The 27963-nt window shown below is 43.5% G+C and overlaps 1 protein-coding gene across 1 annotated transcript; it reads left to right on the top strand.

The window, feature by feature from the left end:
- The first annotated feature begins 15478 nt into the window (after positions 1-15478).
- Positions 15479-21725, top strand: LOC131419765 (spermatogenesis-associated protein 31D4-like). The gene is made up of 4 exons (XM_058565300.1): positions 15479-15676; positions 16437-16482; positions 17067-17127; positions 17411-21725. The coding sequence occupies exons 1-4, from the start codon at positions 15479-15481 to the stop codon at positions 21699-21701; spliced, it is 4596 nt and encodes a 1531-aa protein (XP_058421283.1). The 3' UTR covers positions 21702-21725.
- Positions 21726-27963: the final 6238 nt, after the last annotated feature.

Here is a 27963-nt window from a genome sequence, read left to right as displayed (position 1 = left end):
ATTAATTTCTGCTCTGATTTTTATTATTTCCCTTCTTCTACTGATTTGGGGCTTGGTTTGTTCTTCTTTTTCCAGTTCCTTTAGGTGCATTGTTAGATTGCTTATATGAGATTTTTCTTGTTTGTTGAGATAGGTATTGCTATAAACTTCCCTCTCAGAACTGCTTTTGCTGTATCCCATAAATTCTGGCATGTCATATTTTCATTTTCATTTGTCGCCAGGTATTTTTTGATCTCTTCTTTGATTTCTTCGTTGACCTAGTCGTTGTTCAGTAGCATTTGTTTTAATCTCCACGTATTTGTGGCTTTTCTAATTTCCTCCTATAGTTGATTTTCAGTTTCAAACCGTTGTGGTCAGAAAAGATGCTTGGTATTATTTCAATCTTCTTAAATTTATGGAGACTTGTTTTGTGGCCTAATATGTGATCAATCCTAGAGAATGTTCCATGTGCATTTGAAAAGAACATGTATTCTTCGGTTTTTGGATGGAATGCTCTGTATAGATCTACTAGGTCCATCTGTTCTAGTGTGTCGTTTAAGGCCAATGTTTCCTTATTGATCTTCTGTTTGGATGATCTATCCGTTGGTGTAAGTGGAGTGTTAAAGTCCCCTACTATTATTGTGTTACTGTCTATTTCTGTTTTTATGTCTGTTAATAATTGCTTTATATATTTAGGTGCACCTACATTGGGTACGTAGATATTTATAAGTGTTATATCCTCTTGTTGGATTGTTCCCTTGATCATTATGTAATGCCCTTGTTTGTCTCTTTTTACAGTTTTTGTTTTAAAGTCTATTTTGTCTGATATGAGTACTGCTACCCCAGCTTTCTTTTCATTGCCATTTGCGTGGAGTATCTTTTTCCATCCCTTCACTTTCAGTTTGTGAGTGTCTTTAGGTCTGAAGTGTGTCTCTTGTATGCAGCATCTATATGGGTCTTGTTTTTTTATCCATTCAGCCACCCTATGCCTTTTAATTGGAGCATTTAGTCCATTGATGTTTAAAGTAGCTATTGATAAGTATTCACTTACTGCCATTTTTTAACTTTTTTTTCCTGTGTTTTAGTAGTCCTTCTCTGTTCCTTTCTCCTTCTATACAGAATTGATGGTCTCTTTAGTTTGACCTCTGTCTGAAAGCTCTACTCCTTAACTCCCCTCCTCCCTCATTTTATGTTTTTGATATCATATCTAACCTCTTTTTTGTGCATTTGTATCCATTATCCTCTTATCATGGAAATAGATAATTTTTCCTATTTGTGGTCTTCTCTTTTCCCCTTAAATCAGTCCCTTTAACATTTCTTGTAGCACTGATTTCTTGGAAACAAACTCCTTTAATCTTTGCTTGTCTGGGAAATTTTTGATCTCTCCTTCCATTTTGAATGATAACCTTGCTGGGTAGAGTATTCTTGGCTGTAAGTTTTTTCCTTTTAGCACTTTAAATATATCATGTCATTCTCTTCTAGCCTGTAAGGTTTCTGCTGAGAAGTCAGCTGATAGTCTTATGGGGTTTCCTTTGTATGTAACTTGTCTTTTTCTGGCAGCTTTTAGGGTTCTCTCTTTATCTTTAATTCTAGACATTTTGATTATGATGTGTCTTGGTGTGAGCCTCTTTGGGTTTATCTTGTTTGGGGCTCTCTGTGCTTCCTGTACCTGGATGTCTGTTTCCTTCCTTAGGTTAGGGAAGTTTTCGTCTATTATTTCTTGAAATAGATTCTCTGCCCCTTTGTCTTGCTCTTCTCTTTCCAGGACACCTATGACATGGATGTTAGTGCACTTGATGTTGTCCCAGAGATCCCTTAGACTGTCTTCACTCTTTTTAATTCTTTTCTCTTTTACCTGTTCAGCTTGGGTAATTTCTTCTAGTCTTTTGTCCAGGTGGCAGATCCGTTCTTCTGTATCCTCTACTCTGTTTTTGAGTCCCTCTAGTGAATTTTTCATTTCCAGTATTGTATTCTTCATTTCTGATTGGTTCTTTTTTATATCTTCCATTTCTTTGTTAACATTCTCACTGAGTTCATCTATTCTTCTCCTCACATCAGTGAGCATCCTTAACACTCTTAGTTTGAACTCTCTGTCGGGTAGGTTGCTCATTTCTGTTTTACTTAGTTCCTTTTCTGGGGTTTTGTCCTGTTCCCTTACTTGGAATGTATTCCTTTGTCTCCTCATTTTGCCGCTTTCCCTGTGCTTGTGTCTACATATTAGGTAGGTCAGCTATGTCTCTTGCTCTTGGATAGGTGACCTTATATAAGTGATGCCTTAGGAGGCCTGCAGCATGCTTCCTTCTGTTCTCCATATTCCAGGGGTGACCCCTATGTGGGCTACGTGTGTCCTTCTGTTGTGGCCTGTTTGTTCTACCTGTTGGCACCCAGGGAGGCCGAGTTAATCTCCTCGTCAGCTGTTGTAATGCTCAGCTGTTTGTAGTTGTTGTGGGCCCTTCAGTCTCTTTATCAGGTGTGGGGAGCCCCAGCACAGTTGGCTGCAAGTTCTAATACCACATTTGTGTTGCAGTATCTCTTTTAACTGAGTAGGCCCCCAGCGTGGCAGGTTGTTAGGCTCAGGGGCTTACAAATGCTATAAGCCTCCAGCCTTTAGGTCTCTTATCAGCTGTCTGAGGATTGCAGCTGGGAGGGGCTGGCCTCAGGCATGGGAGCACCCAATTGTTTCAGACTTTGGAAGGTGGGGCAAACCCCCTGTGTGGGTCTTTGAGAAGCACAAATCTTCTGCAGCTGACAAGCCCTGCTGCCCACAGGTCCACACACACAGTCAACACAGTCCTGCCCTGTGCGCACGCCCCAACCTCCTGAAGTGGACCCAGTCTTTCCACGGTGGGAGCCCCACACACTCCACTACTGCCCCACACTCTCCACCCACTCCTTGTGCATGCCCTGTCCCACTGAAGTTGGCTCTATTGCCAGGCTGCAGAGAATCCAGTCACCAATCTATGCAGGCCCACAAGTTGCCTGAGGGCTTGTTGTTGGGTGGGGCCAGTCTCTAGGGTGGGCTGCCTGCCCTGGCTGAGCTGGATTAAATCAGTGCTCTAGTGGGTGGGGCAGACCTGGGCTAGCAGGCCCCAGGGAGAACTCCAATGGTGTCTGTGTCAGCACGCCCACACCAGGCCACAGCAATGGCCGCTGCCAATGTCTCAATCCCTGGAGAGGTCTCACCTCTCACCGAGATGCACTCAGGGCCTATCAGGTGAGTCTCTTTTCACCAAAGCACTATGCACCTTTTTTTCTGGTGATTTTAGGATGCTTTCTGAAATGGGTGAGTTTGCACATGGGCCCTTTAAGAGCTGGTTTTAATTTCTTTGTGAACCAGCTTTTCTGGGGGTACTCTCCAATGTTTTAGTAGCAGGCAAAGTCAGATATTATGCCACTCATCTCGATTGTGCTGGGTCCACAAAATGCCCACAGCGGGGGCCCTCCCCGGCTCAGGGTCCCACTCCTTCAGGGAGGGCTGTGTACATTTCGGCTGCTCCCGGGTGGCCTTGAAGCTGGCGGCTTGTGAAGGCGGCATTTTTTTCTCTCCAGAAGGGAGTTTCTGCCTCTTCCACCTCAATTAGGATTGTCCTTTGTTGCAGGAGTTCCTCTTATCCAGTTTTCAGTTCTGTCTCAGGGGTAATTTTTCCACGAGTAGTTGTAAATTGGCTGTGTCTGCGGGAGGAGGTGAGTTCAGAGTCTGCCTATGCCGCCATCTTGACTTCCCCCTCCCGCCATATTTTCTGAATGTAACTTTCCCAATCTACTCTTGTTCTTTAAAAAAGTTACTTATGCTACTTTTGTTTACAAATAGAAGTTTTAAATTTTATGTAATCTGCGGAGTTGGTTTTTTGTTTTTTGATTTTTTAAAAGGATTTTTAAGCTTAGGAAGTTATCTTTGGTTTTAATTCACAAGTCTAATACTTGTTTGAGCAGGCGTTTGGAAAAGAATGTTTTCAAATATTTAACTTTTTAATGTATCTAGGACGTATTTTGTTAAGCACTATGAGAGGTGGGTCTAAATTAATTTTATTTCCCTCAAATTCCTACCCAGTTATTCCTGCACAAGTTAACAAATAGTTCTTCCTCTCTGATGATGTCACTTTTATTTTTTAGCAAATTCTTAAATGGAACAAAATTAATTTCAGGACTATCTGTTCTGTGTTCTATATTTATGTATTTTTTCTTCTCAGCAATGTCTTATTTTAATTCTCATAGCCTTACAAGATATTTAAATATGTAGCTTGGCTAGTCCCATCTCATATTCTTCATTTTCTTTGATAAATATATCAAATTTTTTTTCCTGAGAACATTAGAATCTTGTCAGATTCTCCAAAATTTTCACAGAATGTTAATTAGATTTTGTGTAAATCATTTTGAGGGTTATAATGAATTTATGTATAATTCATTTATGCTGAATTTGTGCGTATTTTCAATCAACTTGTGATGGTTGTGACTGTAGAGCACAGATAAGATTAGAGTCAATGAATTGGTCTAAAATAATAACAAAGACATATTATGTCAGTTGCCTCCTTCACTTGAGCAATTTAGATGCATAAGTAGCCAAACTGAATATAATTCCCTTTCACTTTTGCCCCTAAATGTCTGATTGAGATGTCATTCAACAATCAAGGCTCCAGTAACTGGCCTCAGAGAACAGAATAAAAGAAACAATGATAAACCTTGTCAGTGAGTGGATTTAGAAACTCTTAAGGGGTAATCTCCATTTCAACTTTTATTTCAACTTTCATTTTAATTCCTTAGTATTTCAAATGGAAACCTATGATCCCTTTTGCAAGGATCTTTACCTTGGGTGTTTATAAATTTTTTTCTCACTTCCTTGCCCTCCTCATGCTGGTGGTCATCTGTAAACCTGGTTCTCTCAGCCCTGGCTAATTCTTGGTACTCTTGTATCTCTCCTGACAGCAGAAAGCAGTGATCAGACAGGTTGAATGATTCAGCGGATGTTGAATCTGATCTCATTTTAGCCACGTGTAAGAAGCAACCTGCTGTGAACTAGAATCGTAATGCTGGAATTATCTGATTCCTGCAGGCCTCTCTTTCTTGCCCTGGTGAATGACTGCTAAAGGAATTTAAAGCCTGCAAAATACGGTACACGTCTACTTGTTGACTTGGCTATTGAACTGGACGTCTTGCCTACTTGCAGGTAAAATTAAAGAGCGGTATCACAGATTCTAGATTTTATTTATAAGGGCAAAACATTTAAGTCTATTCACTTAAGTTGCTCCTTGGTGCAGTGATATCTTATTTCCCTTTAAACTAGACTTCCAGCTTTGAACCTAGATGTAAAAGCAAAGCAAAACAAAACAACAACCCAATCAAAGAAATCTCTGTTTAGCTGCAAAGACTGTTGACCTGAAGAATAGAGTTGACATGATGTGATTGGTCAGTTAACTGATCAGAAAGAAAGGAATGCTTTATTTGTGGCTGGCTAAGGAAGGCCAGTTACAATGCAGAAAAGCTGAGAAGTGGTAGGAGAAAGTGGAGAAGCAAACATGAGAAGAGAGAAAAACTGGACATAAGAAAAGTGTTAGGAACAGAAGAAACAGCAGCCTTTAGAGTTGGTGGTGCCAATGTTGAAGAAGATTATCGTGACCACTGTCACATTGCTGGTCCTCAATGATCCACATCTCCCAGTATTTGCCCTTGTGTGGTCCTCTTTCTTTGAACCTGAGCTGAGACTGTGACTTATTTTAACTAACCGGAGATAACAGAGTGCTGCTATATCAGTTCTTGATCTAAGCCTTAAGTTCTGCTTTTGTGCTCTTAGGAGCCCTGATCTGCCTTATAAGAATTTTGTTACCTGCCAGAGCTACGTGGAGAAGCCATAGGAGAAGCCACATAAGAGGGGGAGGCTCTGAGAGTAAAGCCCAGCTGTCCCAGTGTCCCAGCCAAGCCCAGTCCCCTGCTGACCTACCAGCTGGATGAGTCCATATGAGTGACTATTGGCAAGATCAACAGAAGAGTCACCCAGCTAAGCCCAGCCCAGACTGTAGAATTATAAGCAAATAAAATGTTTGTTGTTTTAAGGCACTAAGTTCTGGAGTGATTTGTTATACAGCAAAAGAGAGCTGCTGGTATGACAATGGAGGAGAAGAGTAGGGATCAAGACCCAGTGACTCTACTCTCTGGGGCGGCATTGTGTAGAGTGAAGATGCAGGCCTGGGACAAAAGCAAGCTTGGTTCAAATCCTTACTTTGTCCCTTTTTAGCTCTGTGGCCTTGGGCAAGTTATTTAATCTCTCTGGGGCTCAGTCTTATCTGTAAAATTAGAAAAATATTTCTTCCCTCACAGGATAGTTAAGAAATGAAATGAGAAAGTTTGGGGCACATAGTAAGTAAGTACCCACCAAACATTAGTTCTCTTCCATTTCCTCCCTGTGGTTCCCTCGCCCCCTGAGGGGGTGAAAGTGATCCAAACTACATTAACTCTGAAGGGTAGTCTGGGACCTGCTAAAGGCAGTTCTGTCACAGGTCAGTTTTGCACTGTGTGTGTGTGTATTTGATAAATGTTCATTATGTTTATATGAAAAAGAGGTAAACTCCTAAAATACAACTGATGAAGTTTTTTGAATGATGGCAGATTTTGGGGCCTCTGCTGGAGTCAATGTGCATTTGTGTCTACATCCCAGACCGTCTATACCTGCTCCTCTGGAGGACCACAGTTGCTTATTAGACTAAGCTTCAGTCATCAGGGAATGTTGAAGTTACATTCGGCTTGTTTTATTGCAGAAGGCATGGAGGCGTATACTATATTGCCATCAGATTTTCATGAAAAAGCATTACTATCTCAGTTCTATACAAAGTTCACTTAGGAAAAAATTGCACATTTTGAGACAGTGCTGGATAAAATCTGGTGCTTGTGGAGTCCTTACCTTCATACTAGAATGTGATTTAGGGCCCTGGAAAGAAAGAAGTCCCATATTGAGTGTCTAAATTATGTTAAAACTGTGCAGACACCAAGTTTCCAAGCCTTCTGAGAGAAAACATACACACACACACGCACATGCACACACACACACACACACACACACACACACAAAAGAAAGGATTGAGGAGAAAAGAAAGAAACCTGCCCTGGCCTCAGTTTCCAATCTGTAAAATGAGAAAGTGAGACTAGCATATTCTCCAAGGTTATTCCAGCTCTGAGTGCAGCAGACCTCTCAGATCCTGTGCCTGTGTTAGCCCTCCGTGGACAGTGAGATTAAAAACACAGGTTGCTCTCCAGAAAAACTTTAAATGCAGAGCTTTAATTAGAAAAAGAATCAGAATACACTTTCAAATTATGTTTTTTTAATTTTATTTTTAATTGTGTTTTTATTGTTTCCATTTTATTTTGAAAGAGAAATGAAAGCCACAGTTTGCCAAACTGCTGCACATGTTTCCTTATCGTGCAACTGCCCTGGCAAGATAACCTAGAACAACTTTCTAAAATGTATTTTTAATGAGAGACTTACATCCCTGAAATTTGTCTTAAACATGTTTTTCCTTCAGATGTCTCCTAGGGCTCTGGAGTTTCCATACTTCACTGTCAAGAGCAGGGCAAAGGAATTCGGCTCAGTTTAGCAGTTACCTTGTGTTAGTCTTGCTCAAAGTTGTTTTTCTCTTAATGGCTTAGGAGAGCCATGCAAATGCTTTGATTCAAGGAATAAAAGTGCCAATGGTGAGGGTAGGTGAATGCCCATGTAATGTTGAACCTATTAAAATGGCCATATCCAAAACTTGTGCAGAGTACATTCTTACAGGGACTCTGAATAAGGGCCGGTCAACGTGGAAGAAAGCATGAGAAAATAGGAGAGCTAAAGTGAGTCTGAGAGTGTCCCTCCTCTCTCCAGACTAGGTCCCATGATAATGATGGACCATGGTTTTGCCCCCTTTCGTGGTGAGAGGGAAAGATCTCCCCAAACTCCCCCGTGTACTTCCAGAATGCTGACTTGCCCCCAGGCTTCACAGTGCAGTATGTACATTAGACCACAGTTTCTCAAACGTCTGTGGTGAAGGACAAGTTTGCTTCCTCCCCACACCCCCACCCACTGTGAACTGATACTTGTGTAAAATACAATACAAATGAATCAGTGGAAAAATGACACACAAAACAAAGACCTGCAATATACAAGCCTCAATTCTTTTAATATCAGATTTAATTACTCTGTCAAATTGCAATAAAAATTGCTAATCATCCTCAATTTCTATACTCATTTTATTGTAGATGGTAACAAAAATGTGGGAACAGGCATTGGTCCATGGACCACACTTTGAGTAGAACTGACTTAGACGAGGCCAATGGTGTTCTCTGCTTCCCAGTAAGTATCTCAGGGGTGTTCTATGAGCTGAGCTGGTCCCATTCACTTGAATGTTGAGACTGTAGTTGAGAGCACTGGGACAACAAATCTCTGTTTTTCCTGGCTGGTGCCATCTTGGGACCACAAGAGAAGTGACTTGAGAACGAGTTAACACTGAGAAAGCAGAACCAAAGGGTGGCGAGTCAGAAGCTGAATCTACTCCAGTATGTGGAGAAATATCAGCCAATAAACTAAAATTTTTGCTTAAGCCAGAATTCATCCAGTTTTCTATCATCCATAAGAGAAAGAGTCCTATGTGATGCAGTGATTAATTCACATATTTCCCATGAACTCTCAACCAGCTTCTCTTTTGCCAGTCATCTTTCCAAAACACAGATCTGGATACGCCATTCTTCTGGTTATGAAAACCTAGCTTCCCATCGCCCTCAATACAAGTTCAAGCTTCTTAAACTGTCATTCAAAGTCTTCCACAATTGAGTCTCCTTCTACTTTTTTGGCCTAATTTCTTGCTACTCTCATCCTCAGGCACTTACCCTATGCTTAGGGTGACTAGACATGTACTTTCGTATATGCTGCAGGTTTGCTCTCGTTCGCTCTGCCTGGATTGCACTTCCTCTTCCCACACACTTTTCTGATTTTCTGGAACTCAAGAATAGAACCTTGAGAACATAAAGTGTTCTTTATTTTTAAATGTTAAGCATTATGCATCACCATCACTCCTGCTGATTCAAGGGCTAATTTTGAGAGTGTTGGCTGGAGGGCAAATTGATGCACCCAGATATTTGATAAAAACTGCATTTAGACTCCAAAGATTTCATTTCATAGGGAGTCTAACATGGTTATACTACCAAAATCTCAGAAAGCAACAAGTTTAGAGAAAGTGTAACTAAGTTATTGCAAAAATGAATAAGCAAGAAACAAAAACATACATCCATACCAAAACATGTACACAAATGTTCACAGCAGCTTTATTCATAATAGCCAAAAAGTGGAAGCAACCCAAATGTTCATCATCTGATCAATGTGTAGACAAAATGTGGTATATCCATACAATGGAATATTATTTACCATGAAAAGAAATGAAGTAATGACACATGTTACAACATAGACAAACCTTGAAAACATTATGCTAAATGAAAGAACCCAGATACAAAAGGCTACATATTATATGATTCCATTTACATGAAATGTCCAGAATTGACAAATCTGTAGAGAAAGTAGATTAGTGCTAACCTAGGGCTGGGGGGAATGAGAAGATTGAAGGGTGAAGGCTAAGGGGAACAGAGTTTCTTTGTAGAGTGAGGAAAATGTTCTAAAATTGATTGTGGTGATGGATGCACAACATTGTGAATATACTAAAAACCATTGAATTGTACAGTTTTATTTTATTTTACTTACTTATTTTTTATTTTTCATTTATTTATTTTTTTGAGGGAGATTGGTCCTGTGCTAACATCTGTTGCCAACGTTTCTCCTTTTTTCTCCCCCAAGCTCTAGTACATAGTTGTGTATCATAGTCGTAGAGTTGTAGCTCCTCTATGGGGGATGCCGCCTCAGCATGGCTTGATGACTGGTGAGTAGGTCTGCGCCCAGGATCTGAAGCCGTGAACCCCAGGCGTCCAAAGAGGAACAGGCAATCTTAACCATTATGCCACCGGTCCTGCCCCAATTGTACACTTTTAATGGATGAATTGTATGGTATGTGAATTGTGTCTCGATAAAATACTTTTTTTTGTTTTTTTAAAAAAAGAAAGCATAGAGGAGCTTTCTTCATAGTTGCCAAAACTGGGAAGCAAACAAGATGTCCAAGGTGAATGGACAAATGAACTGTGGTACATCCAGATGATGAAATATTATTCAGTACTAAAAAGAAATATTTTCTAGCATATTCTGGAAAAAGCAAAACTCTAGAGACAATAAAAAGACCAGTGGTTGCCAGGGATTAGTGGGGAGGATAGGATGAATAGGTGGAGCACAGAGGATTTTTAGGGCAGTGAAACTACTCTGTATGATACTACAGTGGTGGATAGCTGTCATTATACATTTGTCCAAACCCCCAGAATGTATGACACCAAGAGTGAGCCCTAATGTAAACTATGGACTGTGGGTGATAATGATGTGTCAATGTAGTTCATTAATTGTAACAAATGTTCCACTGTGATGGAGGGGTTGATAATGGGGGAGGTTGTGCATGGTGGGGAGTGGGGGCAGGAGGCTTATGGGAACTCTGTATTTTCTGCTCAATTTTGCTGTGAACTTAAAACTGCTCTAAAACATAAAGTCTAAAGAAAGAAGAAGAGGAGGAAGAGGAGGGGGAGGAAGGGGAAGAGGAGGGGGAAAAGGAAGAAGGACGGGGGAGGAGGGGAAGGCGACCTCATAAGGTCCCTCTCACTTGGCACCAACTCTGAAGTTTTCCCTGACCCCTCTCTCTTCTCCCTCTGGGCAGAAGAATTAATTGCTCCTTTATCTGTGCTTTCATTGTGTTCTTATTTCTACTTGTTTTACAGTTCCTATCACTTGTTTACAGTTGTTTGCGGTCTCACCTCCTGAGCTATGACCTGCCCGAGGGCAGAGGCAATGCCTTATTTTGTTGATATTTCCACTATAAATACTACACAGTAGAGTTCAATAAAAGTTTGTTGTGTGAATGAATGAAGGACATCATACAGCTACTGTTTTAAATGCAGTTTTAGAGGATTTTGCCCCAGAATCTGTTCTTCTCCAGGCTTTCTGGTATCCTGCAAACAGCTGCCTCCATGTGGCTCATCCCAGGGACAGTGGTCAGGATGTGAGAGGGCTGTCCCTAGAAAATTGAGAACGTATGAAAGTCCTAAACTAATGACTTCTCTCTATTGAGTCTCCTCAGATAGCAGCGTATTCTTCTAGTAGAGCTTGTGGAAAACACTCCTCCTTGGAGACATTGTAACCAAGTGCAGTCTGAAATCCGGGACCAGACTTCTGTGGTGATGTCGGTCAATTGGGAAGATGTCATGGGCTTGTGAGGAGAAGATGTCATTCTCTGCTACCTCTGCCTATTTCAGGTGCTCTGGTGAGAGCTCTATTACAGGGCTTAGGGGTGAGATATATGTAAAATGTGTGAGGTGTCTTCCTGGAAGGGTGACAATTTAGCTGTTATTCTTCATTTATACCTCACTGAGAGTCACATGAAATATAGTTCTTGAAAGCTGGTTTTAAGAGGACAATAGAGAAAACCTATAAAGACACTGGTCCTGAGAGTGAAAAGGAAAAGGTACCTAAGAAGTGATAGAATAACAAATATAGCTTTTCTTTACTTTGCAAATTTGCCAGCATTTAATGGAGAAAGTGAATATTCTTAGCCACACAAGTGATTTAATTTTAGGACTTGGGCATTCTTTTTATTTTAAGAAGCCATTTATTAATATTGTTTAAAATAGAAGTGTTGAGGATGTAGGGGATTTAGTAGTCAGGGCTCTGCTACTCACTTGCTGAATGATCTAAGGAAGTCCCTCACCCTCTCTGAGCTTCAATTTTACTCATTGATAGAAGGGGCACAATAATACCTGTCCTGCTTACATCCCAGGGTGGTTGTGAAAATCCACTGAGATCACTGAAAGTAAAATACTTTATAAATTAGACACATAAGTTTATTATTTGTAGTTGATGTTAGTGGAGGAAGGCTAAGTGCCATGAACCTCTCCTACTAAACACCAGTGGAGTTTATTTTTGGTGGTACAAAAAGAAAAAAAAACAAAAATGTTGTATCTTTAGTATCTTGTCCTTGGTCAGAAAAGGAATCTTACTAGCATTTGGGGAAAAGCCTTTTTATTGAAACTTCTGGTAGGTTTTAATTTAAGGCACACAATGTATAAGGATATCTAGCCAACACATGCCCTTTTAAAGGAGAAAAGCTGTTGTGTGACCATCTTTGTTAATTTGTGTCAGAATCTGGAGAGGGGAGACCTGCAGGGGTGCCTTTCTGAGGAGCCTGGTATGTTGAGCAGGTGTCACCCACAGTATCTGTCCCTTCTCTGACCTCTTCCAGAGATTCCTTGGCAGTTCACGAATGTGCCAGGGCCTCTCCTGTGCAGTCGTGTGACTCTTGACCTGTGCAGGGCTTTTCCCTAAAACCACACCATGAGGTCCTTAAGGACAGAGACCACAACCTACAGGTACTTGTGTCTCCTGGTTTCCAGCAGTAAATGTTATTAAATGAAAACCTGGCTGAGGCTGCATATCAAGGCAGGGAGGAAGTGGCGCCTGGTGGCAGATTTTATCCTCCAGGCAGGGTACCTGTTCCTGCATAATTGAAAGGAGACTGCTGGAGTGAAGGCTGCCTCACCCTTTCACAGGAGATCAGGTAACAGTGCTGGGCTGTGGGCGTCAGAGCAAGGGCATCACAGTTTAAGAAAGACATGAGAAATCAGGAGACAGGTCAGAGGACAGCTGTCATGAAGATAAGGAGTTTACAAAAGAAGATGTAGGAAAAGAGGAGGGAAATACTGGGATTATTTAGACCTGACAAGAGGATCCTGAAAAAAGTGTGACAGGTAGTTGATTTTTGAACATGTGTGGGGATGATCATATGGAGCAGAGCTTCTCAGCCTGTTTTCATGGCAAGGCCCTCTTAGGAAAAGATTGTATTTACAGGGCCCACAAGGACAATCAGACGAGGCTGCTCAAGACTAGATTCTGCCCTAGGCTTTGACACTCCAAGGTCCCACCCTGCCACCCGAGGGCTGAGGGGATCAACAGCTTAGCACAGTGTAAACTATCCCAGCCTTTGGGGAGTATATGGACCAAATGTGTCCCCTCCAACTCATATCGGAACCCTAACCCCAATGTGATGGTATTAGGAGATGGGGCCTTTGGGAGGTGATTCAGTCATGAGGGTGGAGCCCTCGTGAATGGGATTAGTGCCCTTATAACAGAGACTTCACAGAGCTCCCTCACCCTCTTTTTCCACCAGTGAGGTTGCAGGGAGAAGGCAGCTGTCTGTAAACAAGGAAGCAGGCCTTGCCAGACACTAAATCTGCCGGTGCCTTGATCTTGGACTTCCCGGCCTCCAGAACTGTGAGAAATAAATATTTCTGGTGTAAGCCACACAGTCTATGGTATTTTTGTTATAGCGGCCTCCACTAACTAAGACAGAGATTTGTACACATTAGGAAATTGATATAGAAGGCAGGGACTGTCTGTATTTTAGGTAGAGTAAGGAAAAGTAGGGTCAAAATAAAAAATGAAAGATTGAAATAAAAGGACATAACAATTTATTCTTGGATTTGAAAATACTGGATTGTGTCGACACAAAATAACCAATAACCATTCTATAAATAAGAGAAATAAGGTGAGTTTTACTTGAGCCAGAGTGAGGGTTATAACCCTGGAAGGCTTTTTCCAGAAAGGAAGAAAGTGTTCTGCAGAAGCATGGTTTTTAGCAGGGTCCTATATCTTTTTAGAACAAAGAACATACGCTAAACACACTCAGGATACATTTTCATCAAAGTTTCAAAGAGGTATTCATTTGCAAATTAGCAGGTCAACATGACCCTGATGTCAGGAAAGGGAACTTATTTTAGGAGTACTAATATGAGCGTTACCAATAGGGCGTAGGAGGGGAAGTATGCATTATCTTAAGCGTGTATTCTTGACTTTAATGGTTAAAGCAGATGCACAATGTATGTTTGAGAGGCCATAAGTCAGGCTTTTTGAGTTCAAGTCAAATCAATTTTGAACTTAAATAGTTATCCCATGTACCTCAAGGTGAAAATCTGTTGTCATTTGGTTTGTCAAAGGATGTGTGAGTGTGTGTGTGTGTCTGTATCGCATGTCCTGAAAGTCTTTATACAGTTTAAGCTTCACTAACTTCAGAAAAACAAGTGTTGCTGACTTGCTCCCAACATCACTTGAAGGTTTAATTATTCACATTTATTTTATAAATATATTTTATTTATCTAGTTTTGTGATGTTAAATGACAAATTATTCATTTAATGATTTGAGTCAGCCTCTCTGAAGATGTTAAAGGCTGACGGAAACAAAAACTAAAATTTGCTGTTCAATATTCACAAAACTAAATAAACGTAGAAGAACTTTAAGTTCTGTATCTAGGTTCATGTAAGGCAAAAACATTCTATAAAAAAGACGGATTTGAGAATGAATATGATCCTGAGTGTAAATGTCTGGGTACAGACAAAAATTCCAGGCTGTATTTCAGACTTTCAAGGGAGCAGAATTGGTGAGACCCAAGTCAAGTTCTCCAGAGTAAAGGGGGACCCAGGTAATATCTAGGCTACACATGGAACAAGCAGTAAATTTTATCAAGTAAATATATGATGTAATGAAAGGGTGGAGATGGAAAATATTACGACAGGCAGTGTAACCGCGGGCCCTCCAGGACCAGTTCAACTGACTCTATCTCTTATCAACAGAGTGATCAAGAATTCTGAAAATTCTTGATCTTTCTTTCTGAAAATCTGCAAAGTCACATAGCCAGAGCATGCACAAAAGAAGAAATCTTGACCTGAAATGACTTTGAAACTAAGGATTCTCCTTCCCACGGAACCCGAGGACTGGGACATGACCATAACTTGAAAGTCAGACTCTTATCAGAAGTGAGGGGTCCCTCATTCAGGAAGATTAGGTGTTAAAATTCCTTCCCCACCTCATCAAAAATGTTTAGAACACTATCATAAAAGTTTAGAACCTCATCATAAATGTTTAGAACCCTGTGATAAATGTTTAAAACCTTACCATAAATGCTTGAAGCCCACCAAACAAAACTTGTCCCACTAGCATTTCCGTGTCAGCCTGTTCTCCCTAAACTCTTAAATTTTGGCCCAAATCCTGAATCAGGGAGGCAGATCTGAGGGCACACGCCCCCTGTTCTCCTGCAGATTGATCTTGCAGAATAAAGCTGATCTCTTTTCCCAAAGGCTGATACCGTAATTAATTGGCTGTTTTTGTGCGTTGGGCAAGAGAACCCCAATTTTCTGCAGTAACAGCAGGGCAGAGAGACCTAGAGATCTGCCAGGCTGGTGGGTGGGGGAGGGGCTGTGGGCACACCTCTTCATGCTGTCCCCTCCCCCACACTGTGAAACCCTTTGTGACTCTTCAATGCTCTGTGATGCAGGCCTGGGACTATAGTCTAGCGCCTGCACTCTCAGAGCTCAGTTGCCTTAGGCAGCCTTGCGATTCAGACAATGCAGTTCAATCAATGGAATGTTCTCTCATTTCTGAATAGCCCCTTTGAGTCCTGTCTGAGCTTTGGCTCAATGTTCTTGAATACTGACCCCAACCTCACCTTCCTGTGTGGGTTGGGGTTGCTCCTTCTGTTCCTGTGCTACCTGGTGGGGATTCCAACTTTACCAACCTTCTGGAAAACCAAAGTCTTCCAAGAGGTAAGGATCCCTGGGCAAGCCCCCAACAGGGACTCTTTATTGTTGTTTCCATTTCTATTGCTACATTTTAAAACGAGTTTGGTTGGCTCAGAGAGACACCCAAGATGGGAAGTCTCAGTAGAGGACAGAACATCATCCTTCCAGGGGAATGGGCTGGGCAGGGCTAGGGGCTCAGCTGGGAGTGTTTCACCTAGAAGCTCACAGACCATCTGGGTATGGTGGAGGATTCCTGGATAAAATCCCAAACAGTGATTTCGTGGCCCCAGATTGGGTTATTTAGAGAGTTTGGGATCTCTGCAGGAGAATAGAGTTCCCAGCACTTGATCATGGGTCACATTCCCAGGTCAGATGACACTTGACCAAGACTCCCTTTGTGTTAGTAGATCAGGAGAGCAGAGCTGAGCCTTTGAGAGCCTTTGAGCCGAGGCTGGAGCCCGAGCTCTGTCCCAGGACACAGGGTCCTATCTGAGGTGGCACAGATGTGGGTGTTGGCCTCAGAGTCTATGCCCTCCTTGAGCAGAGGACTTCTGACTGAGAATATCAAGTGTGGACCTCATAGACAAAAATCCTTCTTCGAGCTTTTCGAAGAAGGAAAAATCGAAATATTCTATCATCTTTAAAAATTAATGAAAGGAAGGAACACAAAGTTCTAGTAATTAAAATAGAGAGTCATGTTATTCTTGCATAACGGATATCTGAGTTTCCTAGAGAAGGGAGAGAAATGAGCTCCAGCCCCTCACTCTTTTCTTTTTGTCCTCAGCGTCAGGGCAGAGCCAAGAGGAGAAGGAAAGGTGGAACATCGAGAGGTAGGGTTCTGCCTATTCCACCTGAACTCTCCAAGGGTGACCCTTCCTGTCGTTTCCATGAGGTCTCAGGTCCATGATCTCTGAAGATGTCCAGTTAGTAGATACTGTCCCTCTCAGAAAACAGGGGCCTCAGAGGATAGGCTCATGGGAAGGCAGTCAGAACCCGAGACACTTCTCAGATTCCTGTTCCGCCCCTCCCTGGGCATGAAGCAGTGATGGACCTGGGCAATGGGTGTCACCCAATAGGTGGCCACGTGAGATGTCGAGAGTCAGAACTTCTGCCTCCTGACGTTGTGAAAGTACTTTGACTTCCTGGATGATCACATTCCTCTCTGAGGTCACCATTGACCTCTGTGCTTCACGTGGTGGTTTTTGCGCTTCACACGGGATAATGTATGTGAAAGTACTTTATAAACGAAGCAACATACACACCTTGCTAATATTATCATTGACTATTTGACCTAATCTACTGATTCGTGGGGCTTTCAGAGTCTAATATCTCAAGGGTCTCCTATAAAGGGACTCCTGTATAACACCTGTGTTTCTACCCACTTCCTCCATAACCCACTCTCCTGGTTTCCCAGGTTGGAGACATTACCAGAGGGAAACAGAGGAGAAAAAGAGGCTGATTTCTATTATGAAAAGGTAACTAGTCTTTCCCATTCTTTCCTGATCTCTCTTTAGCATGTTCTGAGCAATTCCAGGGATTCAGTGCAGCCTGCCCTAGTCATGGGAGGGGGTAGCCATAGGAACGGGTATGTGAATGAAGGCCTTGGGGGGAGGGCTCTTGAGTGTATTGTGAAGTCATGGATGTGGAGCAATGTGAAGGGGCAGCAGGCTTCAGGTTGCCCCTCCCCTGCCAGGCCAGCAGGTCCTCCTTTACTACTTCCCGGCCTGGCTGCAGCTTTGTACCTCCTGTCTCTCACAGCCTCCCAGGCCAGCATCATAATACCACCCACATTCGTCAACTGTTATGTCCAGACTCCTTCTGTGAGGTGTGTAATAGCACAACTGCGGAGGTCAATCGGCTGCTATTCCTGGAGGACCTAGAAGATGATACTCTTTCTGTGTCCTCTTTGGCTTCCACAGCTTCTGAGACTGAGTCATTGTTCACTGCATCCTCTGCCTTTTCAGAAGTCCCTCCAGGAGACCTAATACCAGATCCTCTGCATGAACCTTCCCCAGCGCCGCCCTCCACTCTCTTACCTAACCCAATGACACCCTTAGCTGACTTTCTTTCACCCTTACCACCGGGTCACTCTCTGCCACCAGAGCCTTTTCCTCCCTTGGATTCCAAACTCCCAGCAGACCATTCCACCTGCCAGGCCTTTGCCTTTTCCCCTCTCCCACCACATGACACTCAGACAGTGGATCCTGTTCTCCAACCAAAAGCTACTTTGTCTCTGCATACCATCTTCTCTGTTGACTCAGAACTTGCCCAAGATGTCAGCCTCTTACCACATTTGTCCCAGACAATGAATCCCACTGATTCATTGGCTTGTCATCACATACCGCCAACCCTGTCTGTTTCACCACCACCAGACCACCCTTCAACTGTGAGTCAATCTAAATTAATTTCCACCTTATTGAAGACTGTCCAGGAGAACTCATCTCCAGATAGCCCTGGTGGGTTGTCCACTTGCATCCCAACAATCAAAGGCACTGACCATTCAAGCCTGTCAGTTTCAGAATTCTCCTCATGGCAAGCTCATGCTAAAGACTTGTTTCCTTCCATCTTGGCACAACGTGATGTCAATCAAGAGTTTCTTGCCCCCCATTCCTCAGAGGCCTTTTTTGGGGGAGACCCTGCCACCAACCTTGTAGAGCCTGGTAACCTCTCGTTTCTCAGCCCTGATGTCCTGGCACTCCTGGAGAGACAAGTCCAAAAGAGGAGTGATTTCCTGATGTGGGAGGAAAAGAAGAGGGTTTCTTTTCCAAAAGAACTTAGGCCAGACTACCAATTAAATTCTTCAGGGAAAATGTTAGAGGGAATTGCTGATAAGCACGACTTGGCAGTCTCCCTTCCTTTTTGGAGCAGCAAAGGCAAACCAAAGGAGCTGCATGTGCACCAGCAGCCCCCATATCCTAAGACCTCAGAAGATCATTTACAGCAAAAACATATCCAGCTCTTCTGGGGTCTTCCATCTCTGCACAGTGAGTACTTGCCCTCTGTTGACCATGTCTCAGGTGACTGTTCCTCAATCTTTATTTTCACTGCAATCTTTAATGCTTCCACAGGCCAAGAATTCCCAGTACTTTCCCATCCCATACCCTTGTCCTTGCCTGAGATCCAGCCTCAATCCTTGCCTCAAACCCTGCCCCAATCCCAGGCCCTACCTGTCACTCAGGTTCAGCCCCAGGCCCACCTTCAATCCCCACTCCCAATCCTACCATCTGGTCCTCTACCCAAGACTGAGATCTGTGGAGTGTGTTTCCAGAGACCTCAGAATGAACCAGAGTCTCTCATCATATCTGAAATGCAACACCTGGAATGGAACGTGTTGCAGAAGCAACAGGAAAGTTTGTGGGGTTTACCATCTGTGGTCCAAAGATCTCAGGAGGAATTTTGTCCTTCGGTTCCCAACTCTCCTTACCTCCGGGCCTCCAAGGCCCATGTTTCAGTCTCCATCCTTCCTAGAGAGTTTCCTCTCAGTGATGAACTTCGGAAGAAACTAGAGCATCACCTTCGAAAGAGGCTCATCCAACACCGGTGGGGCCTGCCCCGCAGGATCCACGAGTCTCTGTCACTGATGATGCCTCCGACCAATTTTGCAGAGATGCCTGAGTTGGAGAGTGATCATGGCCTCTCATGGGTCTCTGTGAACAAAAATCTAAATGTTGGATTGAGCCATCCTGGAAGCTTCCATGAGAGGGGCTCAGAAATGCTTCATCTGGAGAAGGACGTGGGGAAGGATCAGGGACATACTTCAGAGAATGGCCCAAAAGCTCTTTTGTTGAGTGGCCCAGAGAGGTCTTCAGATAAGGATCTGGGGTGTGACTCTGAGAAAGACCTAAATAGTCACATGGCGAGTCTGTCAGGGAAAAATTCAAGGGCCTCAGTGGGGAGTCTAGGTCACAAACAACTTGAAAATGTCCTGAAAGTACACTTGAGCAAGAAGTTTGAGGAAATCAACGAGGGTCGGCTCCCTGGGACTGTGCATGGTTCACGGCATGCTATCAAGCAGACACTGCTGCTTTCTGACAAATCCCACACCCAAATAAAACAGAGAAGTCTGCCACCATCACTGGGTGGGGACCACTCCCTGAATACCTTCCAGGAGCTTTCCTTCATTGATTCCAGTGCACAACAGATGCTGGAAGCCCATATCAAAAGGTTTCGTATGAGGATGCTGTGGGGCCTTCCCCGCAGAGTCCTTGAATCCATAGAGATCTCTAAATTGAAAGATGCCGCATCCCAGTCCTTGTCCAGTTCCCACTTTGCTTCCTCAACCAACCTTATTTCTGATGGGGATTCCAAGTCTGGGGGCTTCAAGCCCATTAGAGGAAGCTCTAAATCTCTTCATGGAGACAAAGTGGGAACAACAAATTTAGCCCCTGTCCTAGATCATCCTCTCCCAGCCACCTCACCTGTGGGCAAGAAAGGACAGGGGACCCCAAGACAATCACCCTCTGGTATCAACCAAGAGCTTGCAGAGGATGTTCAGAGAAGTAAGGGTGCCACACAGACCCTTCTGCCTGTCACACACGGCATCACAGGCAAAGCAAGTCAGAGACAGACTCGACTATGTAACAGATGCCCCCCAAGGCTGCCTGCAAGGCGAGCTGGGGCCAGACAGGAGCCAGAGGAGAAGAGAGTGAGTTCCAGGGATGGAGTAGAAACACGACAGGCCAAAAAGATGGAGGAGTCAGAACCTTTCTCCGAGCTCAACACGTCGAGGGAGATATTCAGGGCCAAGGAGCTCGATGCTCTTCAATCAAAAACTGGTGACACCTTGACAACCAGCAAGCCAGGAAGCTCCCAAATGATAAATGTGAATGAGAGTAAAGTAGAAACTACTGAGACCACTGAAAGTGCCCCACCAAAAAGATCAGTTCCCAGAGATCCTAAATCATCATACCTTAAAGAACAACTGTTGAGCGAATTAAAATCTAAACTGGAGAAGAGGGAGCAGAGCCAGGCCCAAGGCCAACGCACTGACAGGCCCCTTCCCTCAGAGAGCTTGACTTACAAGGCCTCACTGACTCATGCCCAGGGTGTCTGCAGCCGGGACGCGGGAGCTTCCCAGGTGCTGCATGTCCATTTGGAGGACAGAGGAATCGGTGTGGAGCAGCGACAGGAGCCCTGGGTCCCTAAGCATGTCTTAAGGTGGAGCCAGGATAAGAATTTCCCACCAGCTGCAGAGAGAGTCAGCCCTCCAGGCCCCAAAGCAGAAGAGCGTGGTGGAGGGGACGCAGAGTTGGGGACATCCCAACCTAGAAGGAAGAGTTTCCCTAATCAGGACATGGCACTACAGGAGACGCTTGGGAGCAAGCCTTCCCAGACCCCATCACAGAAGGGACAGCCTCCTCCTGAAAGCCTCTTCAGGAAAAAAATGAATCACTTTTTGCAATGGCTTCATCCTACGATAAAATGCAAAAGGCAAGAGAATTCCCAGGAAAAGGGCAGCCCCATTTCATCTGAGCAGAGCAGAGGCCTAGTTAAAAGGAGAGCTGCCGTTACTGGGATGACCACAGCTCAGAAGGTCATGACAGACACTGGGAAGTTCCCAGAGGAGAAACTGGGGCGTTGGCATGTGATAGATACCACCTGTCCTCGAGAGCCCCTTCCCTCCCCAAGGAAGTTTGAGAAAACTCAGCAGAAGGCAGCAGTGCAGGCCCGGGCAGAACCCATCCAGGGCCATCCTTCCAGCTACAGGGCTCCTTCCTGTAAAGTGACAAACACCAAGTCCTGCCACCAGGAAGCTGTCTTTGCTGGCCAGAGTTATCCAAGTGTTAGATGGAGCAGAGACGAGGACAGACACCCCGAGAAAGTTGTGGCCTTTAAGGACCAGCTATTGTGTCAGAAGCATCCCTCATCTGTGCCCCGCAGGGAGCCTGTGCCCCATCCAGGCCCCACCTGCAGGCGTCAAGACAACCAGGGACCTCCGGCCACTCTCACCACTGCTGAAGGCACTGTGCTCAGAGATCTGTCTCTGCTATTTCAACAGAAAATGCTTCTCCAGAATTTCCAGAGAGGAAAATTTCCTACCCCAAAATAATTCCTTTCTTGTGGGGAATATTGATTCTCCCCAATAAATGATTCTCTAATAATAGTGATGTCTTTTCTGTGTACTGTGTTGGGTGCATGGATTTCAGGTAACTCAGGGCTTGTGCTTCGGGAAAGGAAGGAGCTGGTTCAGCTCTTACTAATTGCTTCCTTTGGCTTCTAAAATGTCACCAGTCCCCTGGAGCTCTTGACGAGAAACAGGTATCATGTGCCCCCCAAAGCCCATTTCCTCCCTGATGAATTTGAGATGGGCTCTGTCTCCTGATTCTTAACTTAGCCTTAACGAAAATGTAGAGCAGCCCACAGCTTCCCCTCACTGAGTGCTTCCCCTCCCTTCAGAACGGTAGGGAAGACAGGTCTTCTATATCTGAAGAGGGTCAAGGACAGGTAGATTTCTCAGAAAATAACAATGAGGAAGAAACAGTGGCTTCACCATGGTTGAGAAGTCACTGACCAGAGGACCCCACAGGTGAGTAAACCCCGAATAGGAGTGTTTGGGGGATATTGCTGCAGTGGATCCTGGGCTGGTGGGGGAGGAACTAAGAACAGCATAGATGCTGCTTAAGAATCTGTCATGTGCGTCATGGTAATGTGTTGGGGAAGCATACTTTAGACTTGGCACTGAGGTTTCCCTACTGGAAAGGCAGCTGGGGGAAGTGGTTCCCCTCCCTGGGTATTTCTTCATACTGCCAACTGATGACATTTTGTTGCAGAGCAAAAGTATCACTCAGCTGCCAGTGGTAGCAATGTTGACCAGGCAGCCACCTGACTCCCAGGGGAAAATGAAACTGAGAGTAAGGAAAAGATGCCTTAGAGGGAGTGGGGAGAGAAGAAAAAATGAAGAGGGGAAAGAATGGCCTTGCTGGTGGAACAAAACTTTATGCCTCATCCCCATATTGTGACCCTGTCCTGCTCCCCCTCTTCCTCAACCTGATCCAGGCTCCACCTCCTTGAGGCTGATTGGAGCACTGCACAGCACACTGATGCCTTGTACCAAAAACGCACCGGGTTGTTCTTTGAGTACTAAACAATATCTGCAGGGTTGTTGTCAGGCATGGCATTCCCCTCTTAGGGTACAATGATCTTGGTGCCCTCCTTCCATCCATGCTTGATGGAAATACACAGGATCTTTCCCTTAGTGTGTAAGGTTCACCTATCAGCATGGTGGTGCCACCTTTGATATCCATGACCTTGGTGGAGTCATGGTAGGTCTCCCCCAGAACACTTGCAGCTCAGGAACCAGAGGTGAGTCTTAGACTATGCAGCAGGTTGCAGATATTTGGGGAGCTCACCACGGACTGCACAGTTACCCACACTTACAGTAGGGGTCTGGAGGGAAGGCAACTCCACTTATACAGACTGGGACTCAAACATGGGGTGAGTGTCCTAGAGGGCACTTGAGGTAGTTGTTCCAGGAAGACTTGTGAATGCTGAGTGTTAAAAAACAAAACAAAACCGATATCTACCATAGCCCTTTCTCACTCGCACATTTGTATTTTCTTGTCCAGAGTTACGCCATTAACCCTAAAATGTCTGAAGCTTAGGGTCAAATAATGCAGATTCGGTTGAGGCCCTGGGAGGGACAAAAGATGGAAAGGGGCCCAGGGCAGGGAACCTGAAGAAGTGAGGAGGCCATGGAGCTCTCTAACATCCATATGGATGGACCAGCCAATAGCCCAATTCCTACATCGTCTTATCTTTTACTTCCATTCCAGTGCAGTTACTGCCGCACACTCCAGAGCTTATTACCAGGAATGCTTCTGCCCTCTGGATTAACACAATCTGAGATTCCACCCTCTGGCCTCATCCATGATTCTTCCGGTTTATATGACCCTTGCTAATTTTTTAACTCCAGGCCATTCATTTTTCCACTTACTCCTCGTCTATCCACCAAGCTCTTGTCTTCATTTCCCCCCTCTCCAAGGTAGACTTGATGGTCGATCAGGTAACTAACATTTAAAAAGCTCTACTACAAACGGGCCCCATCCAATTCCCTTTAATCCTTCCTGTTTGGAAAAATCCCATCTCTCTGCCTTTTCCAGGAATGGCTTCCTATAAGTAACTGATCATTATTGAATTAAATCTCACAATCAAGTCTACTGGTGCCATGATAACTTTAGCCCCAGCACAGAAATCATTCATTCGTTCCACAATTAATTATCCCATGCTTACTAACACGTGAACAAAGCAAACAGAGCTTAGGTCACTGTTTCCTTAGTCCATTCTCTCCGATGCTACCCAAACATATTTCAAATCTCCTTCACTTTCCTCAAACTCAGGCCATCTCTACTTGCTCAGCAGATGTGCTGGACCACTGTTCATAGAGGAGCTAGAAGCCATGAGATGGGAACCTTCCATCAAAACTTTTACGAAAACACTTTCCCATTCCCCCTTTCTTTCTTTCCTGCTATATGAAAAGAGGTTTCCTCCTAACCTCAAAGGAATTTCACTTCCTGAAATGTCCTTATTGAGAGACCTAAACCCTCATCTTGATGGACTGAGCCCCTCTTGCCAGGCATCCTCTCACCCCCTCCCTCTCCTTATGAGGCTTCCAACTTCTTTTATTTTTTTAAGCTGTCTATCACAGAAATGTTTAAACACGCACAAGAGCAGTGTGACTTCCCACATACCCCTCACCCAGCTTTCACAGTTATCCTCTGGCACGTGTGATACGGCCCATCTCCCACACTATGGTTAAAGGGCAAAAGCCCATTGGATCATCCTGCCATCCGTCTCCCAGACGTATGCTTTGTGCCCCTGTCACAGCTCTCACACTTCTTTGATATTTACCACCTGTGGAGCACACTGATCCACAGCAGATGGACACAGCATCGGTGACGAAAAGCATTGAGCTTTAGAGGCTTTGGCCATCAGTTCTGCTCTGCCCTGTAGTCAAGCCTGAGGAGTCATCTGAGTGGATTCCTCCCTCAACCCCACACAGAAAGTAACCTTACTGAGCAAATGCAGTGCAGTGTTGCAGTCCCTTAATCACACAGTAACTACAGCAAGCAAAGAGTATAGAAGCAGAAAACCGTACATGTTGATAAGGACTTGTCATCACTATGTAAGAGTTTTCAAATATGTAGAAGAAAATCTTTTCTTGTCATACATTTACAATGAGCTATTGTGTTTCGAATTAAACACAGTAGATCAAACACACTTCTTTATCTCCTCTTCTTCATGAAATGCCACTAAAAGTAAAAGATTAGATGAAAAGATGCTCAACATCATTAGTCACCTGGGAAATGCAAATCAAAACCACTAGGAGATAGCACTTCACACACACTGGGATGGCTAGAATCAAAAAGTCAGATAATAACGAGTGTTGGTGAGAATGTGGAGAAATTGGAACCTTCATACACTGCTGGTGGGAATGAAAAATGGTGCAGCTATTTTGGAAAACAGTCTGGCAGTTCCTCAAAAGTTAAACAGAGTTACCATATGACCTAGAAATTCCACTTCTAGGTATGTACTCAAGAGAAATGAAAACATATGTCCACACAAAAACTTACACACAAATGTTCAGAGCAGTATTATTCATAACAGTCAAAGGTGGAAACAACCTAAATGTCCATCAACTGATGAATGGGTAAATAAAATGTGGTATATCCACACAATGTAATTTTTTTGGCAATAAAAAGTACTAATACATGCTACAACATGGATGAGTCTTGAAAACATTATGATAAGTGAAAGAAGCCAGTCACAATTAACCTCATATGATTCCATTCATATGAAATGTCCAGAATAGGGAAATCTAGAGAGATGGAAAGTAGATTAGTGGTTGCTTAGGGCTGGGGGGATCAGCAGAAGGGGGTGATGATGGCTAAAGGTTATGAGGTTTCTTTTTGAAGTCATGACAATGTTTTAAAATTGACCATAGCAATGGTTACAAACATCTGTGAGTATACTGAAAATCATGGAATTGTGTGCTTTAAATGGATGAATTGTATGGTATGTGAAGTATATTCCAATAAAGCTGTTAAAACAAAGGGCTTAAAAAGAATAAGCACTTAAGGATGACAAGGAGAGGATATGACAAAGGATGTCAACACATTTTTGGAAGATGGAAATCCCATGGAGGAGTGGTAACCGACTAGCAGGGCAGACGAAGTGCCGGGAAGCCAATTCACACCTCAAAACTGCAGAAGACGACAACCGGTGGCACCAGACAAGAAAGAAACCAAGGGTTCTGTGCTGCAAACATGTTAAACTTTTTGTTTGTTTGTTTTTTTTATATTGTGTATAATTTTTAAAAATCTTTTCTTTTTTGGGGGGGGGTGGTCTTTTCCAGTATTTTGGAAAACCCTGTTGAAATGTTAGCATGCTTCAAATGTGCAAAGAGGATTTTAGGTTTCTCACCTGGGACAGAACCTGAGACAACTGTTTTGAAGTTGGCATTGCACACTTTTGGGGTCTGGGTAAGGTGGTGGTGGCAGCTGCAGGAATCAAAGCCAGAAATCTCAAAGGTTAGGTAAAATTCAGGACAACAGTCAATTTTCCATTTTTAAAATGTATTTATTTGGAAATAATTAAACTCGTGGAAAAGTTGCATGGATGGTAAACAATCACATACTATTTATCCAGATTTACCTGTTAATATTTTGACCCATTTGTGGTCTCTTTCCTTTCTCTGTCTCCTCTCCTCTCTCCCTTCCGTTTCTCTATATGAACACACACATACACATATATGAAAACTATGCATACATTCCTGAATACTTGAGAATACATTTCATGCATCATGCACTTTCTCCTTGAATATTTCACTGTGTGTTTCCTGAGAAAAAGAATATTCTCTTACATACAGCAGGTTAGCCCTTTCAGTAAATTTAACATTGGCATAAAACTTTTAACTGATCTCCCATTCATATTCCATTTTTGTTAATTTATTGAGTAATGTCCTTTGTGGCTTTTTTTAAAGCCTCCTTTACAGGATTCAGTCTAGAATCACAATACTGTATTTAGTTGTCTTGTGTCTTCACAGGTTGTCTCTTTCAATCTAGATCCGTTTCTCAGCCTTTCTTTTTTGTGACAAGGCCACTTTTGAGGAATATGTTCCATGTGTCATTCTTATAACCCCACTCACCTGGACATTTTTTTGGTGGAGTTTATCTTGCTCAGACTTTAAAGGATGTTTTTACAATTGTGAGTCCTGGGGACCTTACAGGCAGTCAGGACCAGACTGGCTATAAAAAAGTCAATGGCAGAGATGCAAAGATATACGGAGGGATTTTTTTTGAACAGAGACATTCGCCTGCAGGTGAGGGAGGGCACGTGAGAGGGGTGGGCTTGAAGTGTCCCTTCCTTTTGGGTGGAGACGATGGTGAAGCTGTGGATGCAGGAGAAGACAGGGAAAGAAAGGAGCTGTCATTACCGGTAAACCCTCTCACATGGGAGGGAAAGGACCGGGTGTCTGCGGCCCAGACTGCTTTGTCAGACTGAGCGAGGGAATGCAGACAGGCAAAGGGAGGAAATGACACAGGGCTTCATTTCAGCAGTTAACCACTAAATAATGAAGCTGTCAGGGTTACAACTATTAAATGACTAGCCAGCATGGGGAGATGAAATACATACATATACACCATCAACAAAAATGACATTCTTGTTTAAAAAGGTATAGAGATGCCAATGGGAATTTTGGTGAAAAGATAGAAAGTAGAAGGGAAAAAAAATCATAAAACCTTTAATGGAAGAAGTAACCAAAGGTGTGATTAAAAAAACAACAACAACATGTATCACTAAATATAATTACAATTGTGCTTATTAGAAGTTATGCTAAAGAGAGGTCCACTCCCTAAGTCAAGATGAGTTTGGTCCTACGGGTTGTGGTCCAGCACAACTGCTCTGTAAAACTAAGGAAAAATTAAAAATGTTGTGGGGAGAGAGGGGATTTGGCAGAGAGAAGAAAGAGGGAGCAGCAGGGTGAGACACTGTATGGGTGGAGGGGGCTAGATTTGAGAACCTTAGGGGCTGAATAGCCTAAGAGGGATTTTGGGAAAAAAAGAATCACTAAAGATTTTTAAGTTATTTGCCATGGGTCCATGGGTGTGCCATGCCCTTGTCTCCCTCTTTCTCATGCTTTCTGTTTGTGGTTACAGGCTACTTTGCTGTCTCATGCTTTTTGGTGAATGTGGATTCTTTTGAGGAGATATGGGGGGGAGTGGGGCTGCTGCTGAGTATATTTCTGGTTTCATACAGGTAAAAACACATTATGTATGCGAGGAAGCTGTATTCGAGAGCAGAGTAGATCTTGG

Source organism: Diceros bicornis, chromosome 22, assembly GCF_020826845.1.
Source record: "Diceros bicornis minor isolate mBicDic1 chromosome 22, mDicBic1.mat.cur, whole genome shotgun sequence".
Lineage (NCBI taxonomy): Eukaryota > Metazoa > Chordata > Mammalia > Perissodactyla > Rhinocerotidae > Diceros > Diceros bicornis.
The sequence above is the reverse complement of the archived record's forward strand: the minus strand, read 5'-3'. Positions and strand labels throughout refer to the sequence as shown.